This window comes from Salvelinus fontinalis, chromosome 5 (genome assembly GCF_029448725.1).
Source record: "Salvelinus fontinalis isolate EN_2023a chromosome 5, ASM2944872v1, whole genome shotgun sequence".
Taxonomy (NCBI): Eukaryota; Metazoa; Chordata; class Actinopteri; order Salmoniformes; family Salmonidae; genus Salvelinus; species Salvelinus fontinalis.
In genome coordinates, this window is record NC_074669.1 from 50245665 (window position 1) to 50266386 (window position 20722).

Here is a 20722-nt window from a genome sequence, read left to right on the forward strand (position 1 = left end):
CCTTGGGATTTCTATGATGGGCATAACACGCACTCTAGTATATGAGGCATGCAGGCCTCATCCGAGTTGATGATGAACTCCACTATCCAGAATTCTTTGCTGTTTAAAGCCAACCTTGAATATTTGCCTGGAGAAATGTTCATCTCACTGGTTGTACTAATTTTGTCAGCGACTTAAATAATTGGTATAATGACAACATATTTCATTGGTATCCCGGTTGAACAAGTTCAAACATTTTTTCAAAATGTTTTTTTAGTTGGGCATATTTATAGTCAGCCCTTTGCCTTCTACGTTTAGGTCCCTAGCCTCCGGTGTCATTGGTGAATGACCGGAGATGTCGCATAGTAGATTGTTTGCCCGGCTGCTCTGTAAGTAGAACAACATATGTGTTCTCCTTAAAAGTCTTCAATGTTTAGTGTCTGGTAAATTAAGTGCTTCACGGAGCACGGTTTGCACGGGATATGTTGGTTCTTGCTCACAGGATAGCCATGGCACTCAGAGCTCGTGCATCTATATTGGCTAACTCTTTTAGCATGCAGATAGCGCATCAATTTCAGGCCACAGTCCGAATTACTGAACTTTGACCGTGCTTGTCCTTTAGGCTTTATATGTAGCATGTCAATTATATAAATGAGATTAGGACATGTAGTTAGCTATACTGTAACTGTCATGTAGTTAGTTGTTTTGGTAGCTTGGTAAGCTAATGCCACCTAACGTTAACGTTACTCCCCCATTGTATTGTACGCTGCAAACAGCTAGTAAAGCTTTCAATTTGTGATTTACATCTCTTTATATGGACGTAGTTACAGGCGATGTTGTTTGCAGTGTTGGGGGAAGATACTAGTACTCTGAAAAGAGTTAACCAAGCTACCAATTATTTCACACTGGAAGAAACATAGCTTTAGTATACCTTCATTTTAAGAAATGGTTTACTTAATTAACCAAAGTTACTTTGAAAAAGTCGGTCACTACATCCAAACTGCTAACGTTAGGTGTAAAATGATCATCTGAGATGTCAGACTACAAATTGCAAGAACAGATCACTTTGGGTTGATATGTTAACAGAATGTAGCACATTAAATACAAAGTTGTTTAAAGTGAGAATTAGGCAGATCTGAAGCGGTGATGCCGAGAAATAAAGGAAATGATTGCCAACTTAACCCATTTACTTTTCGCTAAAAAAGTACTGAAGTTCTGCTAGTTAGCTACACTGCCACATGGCAAAAAAAAAGCAATTAGTTAACTAATGACGACTCTACCTAGATTTGAATTTAGTTCAACTAACGTTACCACCAAGATACTGCAAATTGTAGTTCAATTAACGTTACTTGTTGAACTACATGTAGTAAACTCCTCAAACTCTGGTTGGTTGGTATGAAATGACTTAAGTCACCCATCTATTCCGTCTCTTCTCTCAATTGTTTTTAGCATATCATTGCTCTACAATAGCAATGGGCTAAGGCGATGCTCCATTAGCCGTTACAGGATAAGTAAGTTCATGTTTGGCATAGCATAGATCATTTACGGCCATCCTTAACTTGGCGATACGTTTGGCCGAATCGAGAACGAAGGTGGTATCGTTAAGGTTGGTTTCAAATTCTGTTCTACGCCAAACGGCACCTATCCCGTAACGGCTAATGTAGTATCACATTAGCCTGTTATATTCTGCTAGCTACACAATGACCAGCTCATAGAAATAGCATAGGTCCAAAGCTCATAGGGTTCTTGGCTAATTCTGTGGACCAGCTGCCCCTGCGCAGAAGCCTGAAAATAACCTTATCAATCAGTAGCCTATCAGACCCTATCAATGTTTGTTTTTTTATTGGATTTTTTGCCTCAGTTTAGTTACATGCACAAAACAAATGGAGGAAAAACGACAACATGAAGTGTTAACCGTTAGCTAGCAAACGAACGATGTTGCCCTCTGTTTAAGGAAGCCTTCATTGCCAAATAGCAGAATTTCCACTTCTGAATCTCACAAATGTCTGTAGATTACTATACACATTCATGGTCATTTGTTTCATTTCCCTTATTTATAACTTACTTGCCTTTTGTCAAATAATAATCTCACCATGACTGTCATACAGAACTGCACAGACTAATGCCGTTCATAGGCTTATTTTGGCGGGTAGGAGCATTGGGCCAGTAACCAAAAGGTTGCTGGATCGAATCCGCAAGCTGACAAGGTAAAAATCTGTCTTTCTGCCCCTGAGCAAGGCAGATATCCACACCTGGGGAACAGTAGGTTGTCGATTAAGGCAGTCCCCCACACCTCTCTGATTCAGAGGGGTTGGGTTAAATGCGGAAGACACATTTCAGTTGAATGCGTTCAGTTGTACAACTGACTAGGTATCCCCCTTTCCCTGCCTTTCAATATCAATCATGAGAGAAAAGGCACAAAGGACAGCAAAAACACGCTATGTAGGCCACTATGCTTGGATAATGTATGTGTGTTTTACTGCTGACAGTTGTACTGTAGGTTTTGGAACATAGGCCCAGAGCCTATCAGGTCTGTTTAATTTGATTTAAAGTAATCAGAGGCACATGTGACAACAGCTCAGGCAACAACACTGAACTGTCTCCTAGATGGCAATCCTTCTCCCCTTTCCATCATGATGTGACAATAGTGTTTTTTGGAAATGTCACCTGTGTGTGGTTTCACTTACCTCTCCTTCCGTCTCCGTTTGCAGTGCAGCAAACTGGAGTAAGGAGCTGTTATACTGCTTCAAGAAAGAACCTCTACATTGATAAAGACACCAAGGTCATTTGCCAAGGCTTCACAGGGAAGCAGGTATGTAGGCTACACAACACCCGGCCGACACTGGCTGCTGTCTGCGTTCAACTGGGTTGTGTTCATTACGGCACTCAAAGGAAATCTTAACCGTTGCAACTGAAATTATTGAAAATGTGCATTTCCTATTGAACAAGTCCAGGTAGTCCCTCCCTGTCTGCTTTCATCCGTTTGGTCCCGAATGAACACAACCCTGATTGGGTTATCTGTTGGCAGTGAAACACAATAACCCAATCAGGGTTGTGTTTCACTGTCAACAGACATGGTTGACGATCTACCTACATTAGCACAGTAGCTAGCTATCTGCAACTGAGCACTTTATCCCCAGATAAATGACAGCATAATCTCGTTCCCCAATAATGTCTTAGGTGAGGATGGAAGGCCCAGTCAAAAGAAGAGTATCGGCATCATTGTCCAACAAGCGAACAACTCTCTCCTCTTCCACCTTGTAGGTTAATACCCCCCCCCCCCCTCCTCTCCAACAACTCTTCATCAACTTAATATAGGGTTATTAAATATAGTTCTTCTAATGAACACTCATGCTAATTAGAAAGGGCTGAGCAATGACTCAAGTGTCGCTGCTGCTGCTGCGCACCGACTTTCCTCTATGGCTTGATAAGCAAACCATACTTCAAATTCATTGTCCGCTCATTAGTGGATGATGGCTAGGACCGCCACCACCGGAGAAAAGAGCAAAGTGAGCAGACGGTGCACGTGGCATTATAAATGAACAGAGGAAGAAAAAAGATGAGACTGGTGGAAGGAAGAAATATTGAAATTTTAAAGATATCTGCGTTGCGAGGGGGAATAAAGTGCTGGCTCAGTCTTTCCTTTCTCTTTACTGCTGGTAATTATAGTTTTAACATTAGGGTCATTGATTTGGACGTGTCGTAGTTGGCCCTCGTAGCCACTTATCTATAGCGTTTCTAGACAGCCTCTGTAATTATTAACTGAGAAGGCTGATGGAACTTGGCAGGTTGAATATTAATATTACGACACATTATTGGACTCAGTGTCCCTGAAAAAGTAAAGTTGTGACTGAGTGATTTAAAACATATATTTTTTTTGATTGATGACTCAAGATATACAGAAACAATGCCATTGATTATGGTCGTTTAGTGTGCCTGGGTTGGATTTAAAGTGATTGTATGTGATGCCAACCTAAGCCCCTTTCACTTACAGGCAAATCCTAACTTACACTTAAGTAGAAATTTCACTTAGTCATGCATTTAGGTCAATGGGAGACTAAGTGACAGTTAGACACAGTAAAATACCTGAATATCATTTACCAAATCTCCTTTCTGACCACCATTCACATACTCCTTGATTTACCTGCTGTTGTACCTAGTCTTAATATGCTGGCGGTGTCCGTGTACCCATCCATTTCAGCTTGATTCCCATGCCCCCTCCCTCTGCCGGCACTGGGCACCATTCTGCCCTGTTGATTAATGGTGGATGGCAGGCCTGTTCTCCTCATTCCCTTATACCTGGTTTTAATATCTCAAGGTTTGCGGTTGGTGCCGCAATTGACCGGGACAACTCCCCGCTCCATCGATCACAGTCAGCCGCTGCCTCCCTTCCCCTTGGCCCTAATCCTTTGAACTGAAGGAACTCCACGATATTGCTTCCATCTTACAGATCAGCAATCAAACATTGAAGTGGGCTAAGGTCAAGAGAGAAACGACTGGGTGGATTGGAACTAGCTGAATCTCTCTGATTCTTCCTTCTTCTCTCCCTCTCTAGGGGACGTTTCACAGTCAGCAGGCAATCGACTATGGCTCCCGGCTAGTCGGTGGCGTATCCCCCGGCAAGGGGGGGAGGACACACCTCGGCGTGCCCGTCTTCAACTCTGTCAAGGAGGTTAAATGTGTTCCACTATTTCTTGTCTCTGGTCTTATTCAGCCCTAAGCGAGACCTGGTTCTCAACTGACTTGCCTGGTTAAGAAATGGTTAAATAAATACATTGATGAATAGCAAGCCCTAAATTCACCATGTCCCTCTGTCCGCACCTACAGGCGAGAGAGGGCACCGGGGCAGAGGCCACAGTGATCTACGTGCCCCCTCCGTTCGCGGGTGCCGCCATCATCGAGGCCATTGATGCCGGCATGCCCCTGGTGGTGTGCATCACAGAGGGCATCCCCCAGCAGGACATGGTCAAGGTCAAACACAAGCTGCTGCGCCAGAGCATCACCCGCCTGATCGGCCCCAACTGCCCCGGAGTTATTAATGTAAGAATACATGTATACACACACACACAAGCTGCTGCGCCAGGGCACTACGCGCCTCATTGGCCGCAACTGCTCCAGAATGATCAACGTAAGAGGCTAGAACACAACACACACTTTTGGTATTAACTTTGTGTTTTCCTATTTTGCAGCCGGGAGAATGCAAGATCGGGATCATGCCGGGCCACATTCACAAGAAAGGAAGGATTGGTGAGAGATTTTTGCCTGGCTCACTTCCATTCATCTCAGTGACTCATTGAATAAAATCCGCTTTTACTTGGCAGCAGTGTCATAATGCTGACAGACCAACAGCTTGTTCTGTTTCTTATGGAAAGTTAACAGTAGGTTAGAGATCCCACGATACGTGCTTCAGTCTCCGAAATGACATGCGTGTAGTTGAATCGGGAGAACGAGTCAGAGAAGTGAGAAGGAGAAAGGACCTCTGCCCATGTGGCTATCTGCGCTAGTCGCTCAGCGAGCGACCATGCGGTTTATTTTCTTCATTGTCTCACGGCAGACAGTTTGAGAAGATGTCAGTGCTGCGGCCCTGTAGGCATCAGACTCAGCCATAGCAAATGTTTCTCCAGGTGCATTGGAGGCTGGTGGGAGGAGCTATAGTAGGACTGGCTCATTGTAACGTCTGGAATGGAATTAATGGAACACTGTCAAACACATCAAACATATGGAAACCACATGTTTGACTCTGTTCCTTTTATTCCATTCCAGTCATTACAATAAACCCATCTTCCTCTAGCTCCTCCCACCAGCCTGTGCTGATGGAGTGACTGCTGGGGAGCTGCATCGCTGCACTGACATCCTAGACCACTTGCTGCTCATTGCAAAGGCATACAGTACGTCCCTAATGGCACCCTATTCACTATAGTCTATGCGGCTCCAGTCAAACGTATTGCACTATATAGTGTTGGGTTTGACATTTTGAACATTGAGATATTAAATAAATGATAGAGAGGAAGCCTTGAATAGAAAGAGTGGGAGAGAATGGGTTTTATGTCAGAAGTTAAGGGTTCTCTGTAGAAAGCCAGAAGGCTTTGGAATGGATTTGATGGAGGTGAGGAGAGCGACGTGTTGATATAGGGAAGACAGATGGATATCTGTGGATTAGGTGAAGGAGGGGTTGAGGTCAGGAGGTGAGGGGTGAGGTCAGTTCCCCTTAAGGGAGTAATCAGGGTTTAGTATCTGGTTACCTACTTCCTGTTGGGCATAAACTAAGGATTGGAGAGAGGGAGTGTCTTAAGTAGGATGTATTAACTGTGATGGAGAGAAATGTTTTGCTGTCTGATTACAGCTGTTCAGAACCTTTGGGAAGAATTAAACTTGGTTAAAGCTTCTCTAGTGTCCGTGGGTTATTTACTCTGAAAAATAAGAACCTGGCAATAGGGTGCAATTTGGGCCGCACCCATACAGTATAAATATAGGTCCTTTCCCATACTTAAATGCATTCTTCCTCCTTACCTCTCAAGAAGGGGAAAAGGGAAGGATGCTTGTTAAGAGAATTGGATCCTCATTCTCTTCTTATCTTTCAGGCATTGTCTCTAGGTCGGGAACTCTCACATACGAAGCTGTGCACCAGACTACACAAGTTGGCCTGGGACAGTCTCTCTGCATTGGTACGTGGGACTAAACATTATGATATACAGATATTGCAAATTTAAAAACTGGGGATATACAACTTTGATGGGATGGTGGCCACTAAAACATCTGAACAGATAATGACGAGCCTCACTGGCTCGCGGGTCTGCGTACCCACCCATGCAGTCAAAGCCGGCCCTAGCCTTTTGAGAGCCCAAAGGAAAATTTCAGCGGAGAGAACATTCTGACGTTTTAGAGTAATTTCATGCAATTCTACACTTTGCCATGGGGCAAAGAGAAGATTTTTCTGCGGGACTACAAAAAGGTCTGCTAGTTGCCCCACCCCTGGTATAGACAAAATACAGCGCCTTCTGACAGAATTCAGACCCCTTGACTTTTTGTTACGTCACAGCCTTATTCTAAAATTGATTAAATCGTTTTTTCCCCCCTCATCAATCTATACACATTACCCCATAATGACAAAGCAAAAAAAAGTTTGTATACATTTTTGCTAATATATTTATATATCTGATATCACATTTACATAAGAATTCAGACCCTTTACTCAGTACTTTGTTACAGCTTCTTTGGCAGGGATTAGAGTATTGAGTCTTCTTGGGTATGACGCTACAAGCTTAGGACACCTGTATTTGGGGAGTTTCTGACATTCTTTTCTGCAGATCCTCTCAAGCTCTGTCAGGTGGGATGGGGAGCATTGCTGCACAGTTATTCTCAGGTCTCTCCCGAGATGTTCGATCGGGTTCAAGTCCGGGCTCTGGCTGGGCCACTCAAGGACATTGAGACTTGTCCTGAAGCCACTCCTGCATTGTCTTGGCTGTGTGCTTAGGGTCGTTGTCCTGTTGGAAGGTGAACCTTCTCCCCAGTCTGAGGTGCTGAGCGCTCTGAAGCAGGTTTTCATCAAAGATTTCTCTGTACTTTGCTCCATTCATCTTTCTCTCGATCCTGTCTCCCAGTCCCTGCCGCTGAAAAACATCCCCACGGCATGATGCTGCCACCACCATGCTTCACCATAGGGATGGTGCCAGGTTTCCTCCAGGCGTGACACTTGGCGTTGACCAAAGGGTTAAATCTTGGTTTCATCAGACCAGAGAATCTTGTTTCTCAAGGTCTGAGAGTCTAGGTGCCTTTTGGCAGACTCCAAGCCGGATGTTATGTGCCTTTTACTGAGTTGCTGCTTCCGTCTGGCCACAAACATAAAGGCCTGGATTAGTAGACTGTTGCAGAGATGGGAGAACCTTCCAGAAGGACAACCATCTCCAGAAATGACTCTGGCGCTCTGTCAGAGTGGCCATTGGGTTCTTGGTCACCTCCCTGACCAATGCCCTTCTCCCCCGATTGCTCAGTTTGGCTGGGCGGCCAGCTCTAGGAAGAGTCTTGGTGGTTCCAAACTTCTTCCATTTAAGAATGCTGGAGGCCACTGTGTTCTTGGGGACCTTCAATGCTGCAAAAAAATGTTGGTACCCCTCCCCAGATCTGTGCCTCGACACAATCCTTATGGACAATTCCTTCAACCTCATGGCTTGGTTTTTGCTCTGACATACACTGTCAACTGTGAGACCTTCCATATAGACAGGTGTGTTCCTTTCTAAATCATGTCCAATCAATTGAATTTACCACAAGTAGACTCGAATCAAGTTGTAGAAGCATCTCAAGTATGATCAATGGAAACAGGAGGCACCTGAGCTCAATTTCGAGTCTCATAGCAAAGGGTTTGAATACTTATGTAAATAAGGTATTGTTTTTTATTTCAAATACATTTCGAAAAACTTGTTTTCGCTTTGCCATTATTGGGTATTGTGTGTAGATTGCTGAGGATTTATTTTCTCTATCCATTTTAGAATAAGGCTAACGTAACAAAATTTGGAAAAAGTCAAGGGGTCTGAATACTTTCTGAAGGCACTGTACACTGAGTTTACAAAACATTAGGAACGCCTGCTCTTTCCATGATAGACTGACCAGGTGAAAGCTGTGATCCTTGGTTGATGCCACTTGTTTAATCCACTTCAATCAGTATAAATGAAGGGGAGGAGACAGGTTAAAGAAGGATTTTTAAGCCTTGAGACAATTGAGACTTGAGGGTGAATTGGTGTGTATCAAGAATGGCCCACCACCCAAAGGACACCCAGCCAACTTGACACAACTGTGGCAAGCATTGGAGTCAACATGGGCCAGCATCACTGTGGAATTCTTTCGACAACTTGTTGAGTCCATGCCCAGACGAATTGAGGCTGTTCTGAGGGCGAAAAGGGGTGCAACTCAATATTAGGAAAGCGCTACTTATGTTTTGTACACTCAGTGTAGTTATTTTTAATGCGTACATACCACTTTCCTAGTCACATATTAAATAAAAAATGACAAGTACATTGTACTCTATGCCTACGGTCACATCTGACATCCATCTTATGGATATAAGCAGCGTAGCTGTGTTCTAATGGTTCGTGTGGTTTTTGTTCAGGCATCGGTGGGGACCCCTTCAATGGGACAGATTTCATCGACTGCCTGGAGGTGTTCCTGCAGGACCCCAAGACAGACGGCATCATCCTGATCGGAGAGATCGGAGGCAACGCCGAGGAGAACGCTGCCGATTACCTCAAACAGCACAACTCTGTAAGAGGAGACACACACATTAACATGCTACCAGACTGTTAACACTTTGTCAATGGTCCACCAGTGCTTTCGTGAATCTTCCAGACCCTTTTGGAAAGATGAGTGGTTCTGTCAGGTACTCCCTTTCATCTCTTTGATTCCGCCCTCAGGAGGGCACACTCAGAGCCCCCAGGTCCAAAACTTGTGTGAGTGGACACATTTTACTATACTCGTGAGTACCAGAAGTCCTCACAAGAATGGTAAACTAACTAAAATTCAGAGAAGTGAGGCATTTTGCCTGTCCTCACTTGTAAAAAGGCTATTTTAAGGTTAGAGTTGGTGTTAGGGAAAATAGGATTTTCAATAGGAAACAATTGTTGGTTCCCAAAAGTCCTCAAGTATAGTAAGACACTGTTTGTGTGTATTCCCACCTGCTAATGGACCTTGGGTTCTTGATAGGCTGATGGTGTGAGCTAGAATGCATGTACTTCCAGTGAGGGAGAGGGTTAGGGTTCATGGTGCAGAATACGGCACACACCTTTGATTGACACTTTCCTGGCAGGTGTGGGAGAGACTGATCTTTGGAGCATGGCTGGTGAATTATGCAAGGCTTGAAAAGTGGTTAAGTGCCTTTCAGTGACAGTTATTGCCAAGTGTGTGTGTTGCCCTCTAGATTTGTCAAGACACAGAATTTTGATTGAGCATAGAGATTATTGTGACGCGTATGTGTGCACACACTATGCGGTTTGTCTGTGTCAGGTGTTCGGAAGATAAATATGAATTTGATGTGCTTTCTGCTGCCCTAATGCATGCAAATCTTTCTCTCACCACCCTCCGTGTCTGGAGAACAACTCTTTGACTGAGGCCAAAATGGCCCCCTATTTCCTGATAGTGTACTTCTTTTGACCAGAGCCCTTTGGGCCCAGGTCAAAAGTAGTGCACTACATGGGGATTACAGTGCCAGTTGGGACGCAGCCTCTCTCCCTTCCTCATGTACAAACCGGGCTCATCCAATTTGAGCGTGTAAGCCGCGGGTAGTTCTCAGAAAGTCGATTGGTGTTCAACACTCCACACAGAGGCAGCAGTTTAACCAAAGCCTGAAATTGTTTTATCTGAGCTGCTGCCAGCCCCAAAATGACGTTCCTCTCTTTAGATTGTCTCATTGAACAATTCCATGCATCAGACATTTTCTTTTCTAGGGTTGCAAAATGTCGGTAGCTTTCCCAAAATTCCTAGGTTTTTCAGAAAACTAAGTTATAGCTAAGTTAACTATGTATTTGCCAAATAAATTATATCCAGTTCAGGGCTCCATCTATGCATTTGGTTTGCTAGCTAAGTGGCTAGATGGCAAAATCAAGATCCATGTTGCCTAAAAAAAAATATTTGCATCAAAAATAAATACAAAATGTGTTTTATTTAGAAATAGAGTCCCTTGTGTGCACTTCCAGTAATACTCTATGACGGTAGGAAAATCTGAATACTGCCCAACCCTAACACAAATACTAACTATTGTCAGTATTTATTTTCTGAATCCACAACATGCACACAAATACATTTATTTTACTTCGTCATAAGATCAGCTAGGCATATTTTTAGACACTTAAGGGAATCGTACATGAAAAGTACAATACAATGACACTAGGGAATAGGGTGCCATTTGGAACTCTACTGAAAAGTAGAATACAATATCACATTGGTATGCCCTTACCAGTATAGATATTTCAAAATGATCTCTTTCGACACAGATGAAAAACCTTCATACCCTTCAATCTATTAGTTACAGCAGACACATCATCCTAGTATGCATCCCAAATGGCACCCTATTTCGTATATAGTGCACTACTTTTGACCAAAGCCCGGGCCATGGTCAAAAGTAGTGCGGTATATAGGAAATAGGGTGCCATTTGGGACGGATCCTTAATGAATTTCGTCACACTGGACAGATTACAAATGAGGGTTTGGTGTGAAATACGCAGAGGACATGATCAATGAAAGGTCAGGCAACATTACATGTATTGAACTTTATCTTCCTGGAAGAGATGTAGTAGATGTCCCCTGGGTGCATCCCAAATGACACCCTATTCTCTATATAGTGCACTACTTTTGACCAGGGCTCATAGGACTCTGGTCAAAAGTATTGCACTATATAGGGACTAGGGTGCATTTGAGACGTCGCCACTGTTAACGACGGCCGCGTATCGATTCCATTACGGAAGACAGGACAGACAGCGGAGCTCTTGGTCTTAAAAATGGATTTTGAGTCAGTTGACATTTTGAGACATAGACATAAGATAGTGTTTCTTAAGCCTTATGAAAACACATTTATTACATCTTGTAAATGCTCATAAAAAGTTGTACAACATTTTACCTGCATGCTTTAAGTCATTTGTCTATAAATATTCTTTAAGGTTGGCAGAGGTTAGGTGGTGCTGGGTAAAGACTGTTGAAATAGGGTTGGTGTAAAGCAGTGATCGCCAACCTTTTCTGAGTCGAGATCGTTTTCAAAGAAGGCAGAGATCTACTTCTCAGATTTAAAAAATATGACTTAACTTACATTCACCTAATAAAAACAGTTCTGTAGGAATGAGGTTTGTATAGTAGGACTAATACATTATCACAGCATATTGGATTTATGCCTGGCCTGCCAATATTGTTCTTCAGACCATATTATATTTAAAAACTCAAGCGTCTAGATCAGTTGGTGTAGCACTTGTGAGGCACAGCTGAGCATAAATTTAAACAATTAGCATATTCGCTTTTTATATTTTACTGATCTGTCATGGTTCGTTCAAGACAACTGGGAACTCTAGGGAGGGGGAAGAGGTCAAATTATGACGTCAGTGATTTTTCAGGTCGGAAAGTCAGAGCTCTAGAAAGATGGCCAAATTTTCCGACTTCGAATTCCGAGTTGGATGACCGTTCAAAGCAACCTTTCCCAGTTGTCATGAACGCACGGAAGTCGGAAGTCTGAGATTTCCAAGTTCCCAGTTGTTTTGAACACGGTATTAGTCACAGCTGAGGGAGGAAGAAAGCAGCAGAGGGTCTGCCTCTCACGGTCCCGTGCTCTCTCCTTCCTTTCCTCCGGTGAGACTGACCAGAGAGAGGGGACACCATCTGCCACCTGATGGTGAAACTCAAGTTGCAATGCATCCGTCTCATGCACAAATTCATGTTGTTCCTATGACCAGAGGAAGTTATAATATTCCTTTATTAAAATGGACACGACGAGCTGCTAATAATAAAAAGGCAGGGCTATTGATGGACTTGGCTACTCATTCATTGCAGCGCGAGTGGAAGTCAGGAGGAATGCGTTTTGTAATGGTGTTGAAGTCTCCCTCTGGTCATTGTTTTAAAAGTAATGAAATCTCACGTAGGCTAGTATCAAACTTTGCTGTGGCCGGGGTTGTGAAAGCTGTAGGCACGATATTTTGAGACAAATTTAAATAGTTCAAAATGGGATCACTTTGCCTACCCGATGCGCAGGGCTTCTGAATCAAGTGTCTCTACCCAACAACAGTGCAAAAAAATAAAAGCAAGCCTTTATCATTGGCCTTTCTACAGACATTTTTGGTGCTCGACTAGAAATGCCTTGAAAATCGCGATCGACCATTTGGTGAGCACTTGTACACGATTGGAGTTTAGGGGATGGAGATCAAATTGTTGAGTCAGTCTTTTATTAAAAGTGTAACACTTGACATAATGTGCCCAATAAAAGAGAGGATGTATTAAAAATAGACAATCAACTAATTTACAAAGGAGGAGCCTTGAAAGGGAGATCTATGCACCCTAAAGTTGCACTGATGTTTTTCATTTCGCAGAGCTAAAATTAGTACACACTTTTAGAGGTCATTGCATGGCCTACATATTGAAACTATTCCTCTAACTCTGTGGGCTGCTTGCCAACCTGTCTGTTTTAATATACTGAACAAAAATATAAAGGCAACTTGTAAAGTGTTGGTTTCATGAGCTAAAATAAAACATTTGCACACATTTGTTTACATCCCTGTTGGTGATTGTTTATCGTTTGCCAGGATAATCCATCCACCTAACAGGTGTGGCATATCAAGAATCTGATTAAACGGCATGGTCATTATATAGGTGCACCTTGTGCTGGGGACAATAAAAGGCCACTCTAAAATGTGCAGTTGTCATACAACACAATGCCTCAGATGGCTCAAGTTTTCTTATGATTTTTCTGTAACCCTTTTTCTCCCCAATTTTGTGGTATCCAATTGGTTGTTAGTCTTGTTCCATCGCTGCGAAGGTCGAGAGCCATGCGTCCGCCAAAACACAACCCTGCCAAGCCGCACTGCTTCTTGACACACTGCTCGCTTAACCCGGAAGCCAGCCGCACCAATGTGTCGGAGGAAACGCCGTACAACTGGTCACCGTGTTAGCGTGCCTGCGCCCGGCCCGCCACAGGAGTCGCTAGAGCGCAATGGGACAAGGACATCCCGGCCGGCCAAACCCTCCCCTAACCCGGACGATGCTGGGCCAATTGTGCACCGTTTCATGTTCTCGGCCGTCTGCGTCAAAGCCCGGGAGGCAAATGTCTCAAGTTGAGGGAGTGTGCAATTGGCATGCTGACTGCAGAAATGCCCTCCAGAGCTGTTGCCAGAGAATTTAATGTTAATGTCTCTGCCATAAGCCGCCTCCAACGTCGTTTTAGAGAATTTGGCAGTACGTCCAACCAGCAGACCACATGTAACCACGCCAGTCCAGGACCTCCACTTCTGGCTTCTTCACCTGTGGGGATCGTCTGAGAACAGCCACCCGGACAGCTGATGACACTATGGGTTTGCACAACCAAACAAATTCTGCACAAACTGCTGGAGAAGTGTGCTCTTCACTGATGAATCCTGTTTTCAACTGTACCGGCAAGATGGTGTAGTGTGGGCAAAGCGGTTTGCTGATGTCAACGTTGTGAACAGAGTGCCTCATTGTGGGGTTTTGGTATTTGAGTAGGCATAAACTACGGGTAACCAACACAATTGCATTTTATTGATGGTCATGTCGCGAGGATCTGTACACAATTCCTGGAAGCTGAAAATGTCTCTGTTCTTCCATGGCCTGCATACTCACCAGACATGTCACCCATTGAGCTTGTTTGGGATGCTCTGGCTCGACGTGTACGACAGCATGTTCCAGTTCCTGCCAATATCCAGCAACTTCGCACAGCCATTGAAGAGGAGTGGGACGACATTCAGGCCACAATCAACAGCCTGATCAACTCTATGCGAAGGAGAGGTGTCACACTGTATGAGGCAGAAGGTATCTGTGACCAACAGATGTAGATCTGTATTCTCAGTCGTGAAATAAATTATGGCCTAATTTATTTATTTCAGTTGACTGATTTCCTTATGAACTGTAACTCTGTAAAATGTTTGGAATTGTTGCATGTTGTGTTTTATATTTTTGTTCCGTGTAAGTCACCTTTACTGAAGGTCTTATGCTCTTTTTATTTTTATTTTTGAGACTTCTAAATCCCACCTAGTATTCTTCAGCCTCCATGCATTTGTAAAATTAAATGGCTAACTAAGACCGAACACTGTTGGGCCCATGCTTTCCAATGAGACAGGTAGAGTATTTGGCAGCTAACCCTCCGTGAACACTAAACGTATCCTTTAATCCTTTTTCATTTTATCCTCCGACTCTTAGCCCCTGCTCTTGCATTCTCTCTCCTAGGTGCTTTACGCATGACTCAAAGCCCTTGTAATTCACTAACACACCAATTGTTGTCTAGGAGGGCAGGGGAGTGATTTTAGAAAGAGGTGGGGCAGAAGACTCATTCACATCTAGTGTGTGAGCAGGGGGCCTCGTAAATGTTGTAATTGTCTGTCTTAATCTGACAAGATTGAGGCTCTACCCTCGAGCATACAGCAAGGCTTCCCCCTTTCGAAACAACCCCTGCGTCCTGCTCCGCTCCTCCTGTGGGGGAACGAACTGAAGAAGAGGTGGGGAAACAACCTTCTCTTCTCTCTAGTTCCATTATTAAAGTAATGCATCTCCCCGGTTAACAATGGAGGACAAAGGCGGTGGGAACATTCAAATGCTAATTCAGCTTCTCTTATTATGCACCGACTTCTTCTCTGAGGGAAGATAGGCTGTAATTAGTCAATTAATGTTTAACATGCTTAGGTAGATTTAAGTGTCGATTTCACACGGGGATGGTTTGTTTTGTCAAAGTTGTGAATTCATTAGGACGGGACAAGCGAGTGTCGGAACTGGAGTTTTTAGGGCCTAGCTAGAGGAACGGCGTTGGGCTTGCATTCATGAATCCAGGATCAGTTTTGACTTGTTGATCGTAATGAATAAGATTGTATGGACGGGGACGCATTGCAAATAGAGGTTCTGAAACTGAGGTGGCCATCCCTCCTGGAGAGCTACTGAATGTTCAGGCTTTTGCGCCAGCCCTGCTTCGGCTAGTCAAGGTCCCGAAAAGCAGCTGAGTAGTAGAAGGTTTGGAACAAAAGCCTGCAGGACGGCATGGACACCCTCGATCTGACCCATTTTAAAGGAAAACATGTTGGGCCACCTTACAAGAGGAAACATTCACCTATAATAATTAGTATCCTCTCGGCACCTTTTTTTCCTTGATTGCGGTCATATTCCCCCGTTCAGTGAACCTTTGCTTTGAGCCATCTCTTGTTAATACTGTACCATTGTTAGACAGGTTTAAAAAAAAAAAAAAAAAAAAAAAAACTTTTACAAATGGATTTTCTTGGCTGAGAGATGAGCAGATTGGCTGCTCTGCTTAAACAATTATCCAGTGTCTTCAAGCGTGTTGAAATGAATAGGAGTCGTCTTGCTGTACATACCTGCCGGTTTCAGGAGCGCTCCATTTGGAACGCCTGTGCTGAAATGATAGAAGGGAAGTAAAGCCATAAGCGGGAGGCCCACCTTTCCGGGCTCGTCGGCCAGTTTGTTTGACACGCCGTGTTAACTCGGATACGGAATGAGGGAGAGAAATATGGAGACCCTTATCACAAGGCAAGTACCCGAGTAAGAGCGTCTGAAGAGAGGTCTGGATTGTGTTCGTTTGGCAAAAAATGTACTGAAACGGGTAGTTACGACAGTACCTGGTCTAATAGGAAACGCTCATTTTGTAGCTACCCATTTAAAAAAAGTCTCCCTTCCCATACCCTAACGAACAAGCCCCACCCTTGCGTCTTTCATCCCCAGTATGATGTTATTCCTGAGTGTGAAATATTAGCTCTCTCTCCCCTCCCGCCAGCACTGGAAGATTACCTCGAATGTTGAATTTAGCCATCCATCAGGACGAGCTGAGCGGACAGGGCCAGTGCTAATCAGTGTCCGTGTGACTAATTACCTGCTTCTGCAAGAATGAGATCATATGAAATGGCAGGGAGGGGTGTGTGTGTATGCGTGCCCGTCCACGCTCACACCAATGCAATTAAATGGTCTCTGACTCTTTCACACACATCTGGACAGAGCATGTAATATAATATGACATGAATGTGAATATAACATTTACTGTACACTGCCATCTGTTTTAATAATAATGTAAGATGGCTTCTAAGAAGGCCTATTTAAGAGGGGCTGTTAACAGGAAGACATTTTGTCTGTTTTGCAGCGTCTATTCTGTTATTTGTCTGAGAATACAAGTGTGACTGAGGCTCTTTCTCTCTCACCCCACAGGGAGCGAATGCCAAGCCTGTGGTGTCTTTCATCGCCGGGCTCACTGCCCCGCCGGGCCGTAGGATGGGTCACGCCGGTGCTATCATCGCAGGGGGCAAGGGCGGAGCCAAAGAGAAGATTGCCGCCCTACAGCAGGCGGGCGTTGTGGTCAGCATGTCCCCTGCCCAGCTGGGCAGCACCATGTTCAAGGTGAGACTAGAGATATGTATTAGAGCTCATTTATCTTCCATGGTTCAAGAGCCCTCTAGCCAACTCTATGGGTGAGACCAGTAGAGAGAGAACATTTGTCATTCAGTGGTGCGACGGACCGTTACCGTTCTCTCATAGCAGCTGGGGGAGGACGGCGAAAAGGGTTACTTTAGTCCCACATCCCAACTCTGCCTCTTCCCTCAAATATACTAAAAACTATGAACTAAACAGAGTTTACTGTTGGTTGAGTACGTTTGAGTTTTTTTCTACTTGAGTCTGTTGACGTTTTCAGTGTTTGGGTTTGTTAACAAGCAAGGTTGTGGGACTTGGGATTGAACTTTGTTTTAAATACGTAATAAACAAAAGGCAACAGCGAGGTGAAAGGGGGAAATTAATAACCATGGCTGTTGATGCCGGGGCGGGCAATTTAGCTCCGCTGCTGCTGCCTGTTTATTTCAATTTATCACCGGAGGACGGCAGTTTTAACAAGACGTATAAAAAGTTAAAGCGTGTATTACACTCATTCATCTTATTCTTTCATTACGAGCGAGCGCAGTGTGGCAAACCCGAACACACACATATGGATTTGTGCGGTGGTAGCACTGTTTTGGTTTAATTCATAATCATTGCGCGTAATGATGAAAAACTCTTTCTCGGCCTGTTAATTTCCCAGCCCATTGTGTTCATACGTCTCTGTTAATCTCATTGGCGGCTGCTGTAATCGGCGTAATAATACACACGATACACCAGAGCAAACAAACAAAGTTGTGCCTGCAGGGGGGTAGTTTGGTTTGGTATAACATGCTCAGCTCTCAGTACAGTACAATGCCCAACTCTAGTGTTTTTGCTTGGTCGGTGAAGCTCCCCTTGTGTCCACACCTAGATTAAAGTATTTGTTTTCTTTTAAGTACTGTAACTGCGCTAGATTAAGCTTGCTTGTCACCGATAGAATAGTCCCAAAAGTGCTAACTCCACTCACCTAGCATTCCACGCAGACTCTGTCAAGCCCACATAAACCTCCATTCACCCATGTGTGCTGCTCCCTCCATTTTTTACTCTTTCTCATGGCCTCCCTTCTTGACAAAATGTCCCTGTCGCACACCAGCACTCTTCATCCCTCCCTCTCCTCTCCTTCATCCTGCCCTCATCTCTCATCTTGCTCCGCCTCTTCCCTTCTTTCTGTCTTGAGGACCTTTGACACTGTCCCCTCCTGACTGTTTGTCACACACAAGGATGATCCTTCTTGCATCTCTTGCTCTCTCTCGCTCGCTCTCTCGCCCTCTTCAAATCGAATTTAATGTCACATGTTTTGTAAAAAACGCTTACTTACGGGGCCTTCCCAACAATGCATTAAAAAAAAAGAAAAGTAAAATAGAAAAATAATGACACGAGGAATAAATCCACAATGAGTAATGATAACTTGGCTATATACATGGGGTACCGAGTCGATGTGCAGAGGTACGAGGTAATTGAGGCAGATATGTACATATATAGGTACGGATAAAGTGAGTAGGCAACAGGACGGGTAATAAACAGTAGCAGCGTATGTGACGGGTCAAGCGTAAGTTTGAGTAGCTATTGGTAAACTATTTAGCAGTGGCTTGGGGTTAGGAGCTGATCAGGGTCCTGTTGGGACCAGACTTGGTGCATCAGTACCACTTGCCGTGCAGTAGCAGACAGAACAGTCTCTGAGTCGACCCTTTTTCCATCCTTCGCCCTCCTTTCATCCATCAGAGAGTGCCTGACGCCTCGGGGCCACCATGATGCCCTAACACAGCCCCGCTCATCCCCCAGGTGCTTTCTCCTCTCTCTTCCCTCTTTCTCTGTCCCTTTCTCAGAAAGTCAAGTCCCTGACCTTGATCGGCGCGTACAGATCCACTTAACCCATCCCTTAACACGCCTGAGTATTACATTACAGATGACACGCACACCCAGCCGAGTTGCTCTAGCACCGTGTCAAAGTTGAGTGTTGAGCCGAAGTAGATCTGTTCAACCACTTGGTGGCAGTAGACATCCAGGTATTTTGAAAGTACGGCATTTTCCAATGGGCAACAGCACGCATCTGTTGTTGCAGACCTGATAAATGACATTTGCATAAAGGAAGCTTTTTCCTCTGTGAAATTGGAAATTCTAGGCGGAAGGGAAGGAGAGGTATTTGTTCTATCGTCCTTCCTCTGCTGGTGTTTAGTAAACGGTGTATGTAAATGGCGACATCCCATGCGTGATGTTCTCCTTCATCCTTTTGGTTATGTGCTTTCACATTTTTTTTTTCACTGTCATATCACATGCCTATGGAGCAGGATGCTTTGGTGTGAATATACATGTTTTCTGTGTTTGGACTATTCCACACTGTAGAGCCTTGCATAGCGCCTTATTCGGTTTGTACGGTATTTATCTTTGCATCTGGAATAACAATTTTGAATTGATTTTTACTTATAAACTCTTCATTAATCCCTGATGAGATAAATAGATTGTCTACATCCCATATGGCACCCATAGGGCTCTGGTCAAAAGTAGTGCACTATGTAGGGAATGGGGGTGCCATTTGTGACGAAGACATTCCTTCCCAACCCCCGGGAAGAAAGGAAAGTGACTTGTTGGGGTCTACTAGCACCCATTCACCCACCCCCTGTAGCTTCCAGATGTAAACAAACTGTGTGAATCCACATGAATAAATAATCTCTCCTCTTTCCCCCTCTGTTTGTTCTGCCCCTCTCTGCAGGAGTTTGAGAAGAGGAAGATGTTGTAAACGGCGAGAGGCAACACCCCTCACCCCCATCTCCCCTAACGAAGCCGAGCACCCTGATTTTTGAGGACGCACTGCCCTCCAGCGTCCTACAACTTCCAGACCCGCCCTCTCCTGCAGTTCAGTTAAACTGCCATACGCACACTCACTACGCAGTGTTTTTAATTTCAGCTATGAATTCATACCTTTACACGAGAGTAATAATATCAGTGTGTCTTGATGGTGTCTTTTTCAAAACATAACATGCTTGTCATAGACTTAAGTAAAAGTGTCCTTTAGAGGACAGTTATTGCCATCCGTTATGGTAGCTTTTGATGTGTCTATCTTAGTTTGACTATTGAGGGATGCCATGGTAACTGAGGTGATCTGGTGTTTCCATTCAAATCTGTTCTCACTGGCTATAAACCTGAATAAGAAAATATTTCTCAAACACAGTTTTGGTTGTGGGCTAATTTTTATGCTTGTCTCTTGCTCTTTTGCGCGCACACACAGGTTGGCATGACAGTGGGAACGTGTTATTGGTTTTATGAGGTATGGATGGTTCTGCTAAGCTTTACAGTGTAAAAGCATTACATACAATGTCTTTTTGGAAATGGTATGTAATACTAAACTATATTTGGAAGATGGGTATCTTTTGTTCCAATTTAAAAAGGTCTCCACTGAACTGAATTCATCCAATCACACTCCCCCGTCATGCAGTGTCACTCCCTGGTGAGGCCAATTAGGAGGCAGTGTATATACAATCCAGGGATTTCAGGTGCTATAATAGAGCTAACATGTCACCCAATACAGGATTTGCATTTGCATACTTATTCTCTTTGTCTCCTTGGAAAGTGTGTAGGAGGCCTTTTCTTGGTCCTAAAGTATGATTGCATTGCTTCATTACATAATGACAAATGTTGAAACTGTATACCA

The 20722-nt window shown here is 44.0% G+C and overlaps 1 protein-coding gene across 1 annotated transcript; it reads left to right on the forward strand.

Moving 5' to 3' along the window:
* The first annotated feature begins 259 nt into the window (after positions 1-259).
* suclg1 (succinate-CoA ligase GDP/ADP-forming subunit alph) lies at positions 260-20241 on the forward strand. Its single transcript, XM_055923814.1, has 9 exons — positions 260-368; positions 2691-2791; positions 4535-4651; positions 4807-5019; positions 5169-5226; positions 6561-6644; positions 9083-9234; positions 16873-17061; positions 19784-20241. The coding sequence occupies exons 1-9, from the start codon at positions 335-337 to the stop codon at positions 19808-19810; spliced, it is 975 nt and encodes a 324-aa protein (XP_055779789.1). The 5' UTR covers positions 260-334; the 3' UTR covers positions 19811-20241.
* The last annotated feature ends 481 nt before the right edge of the window (positions 20242-20722 follow it).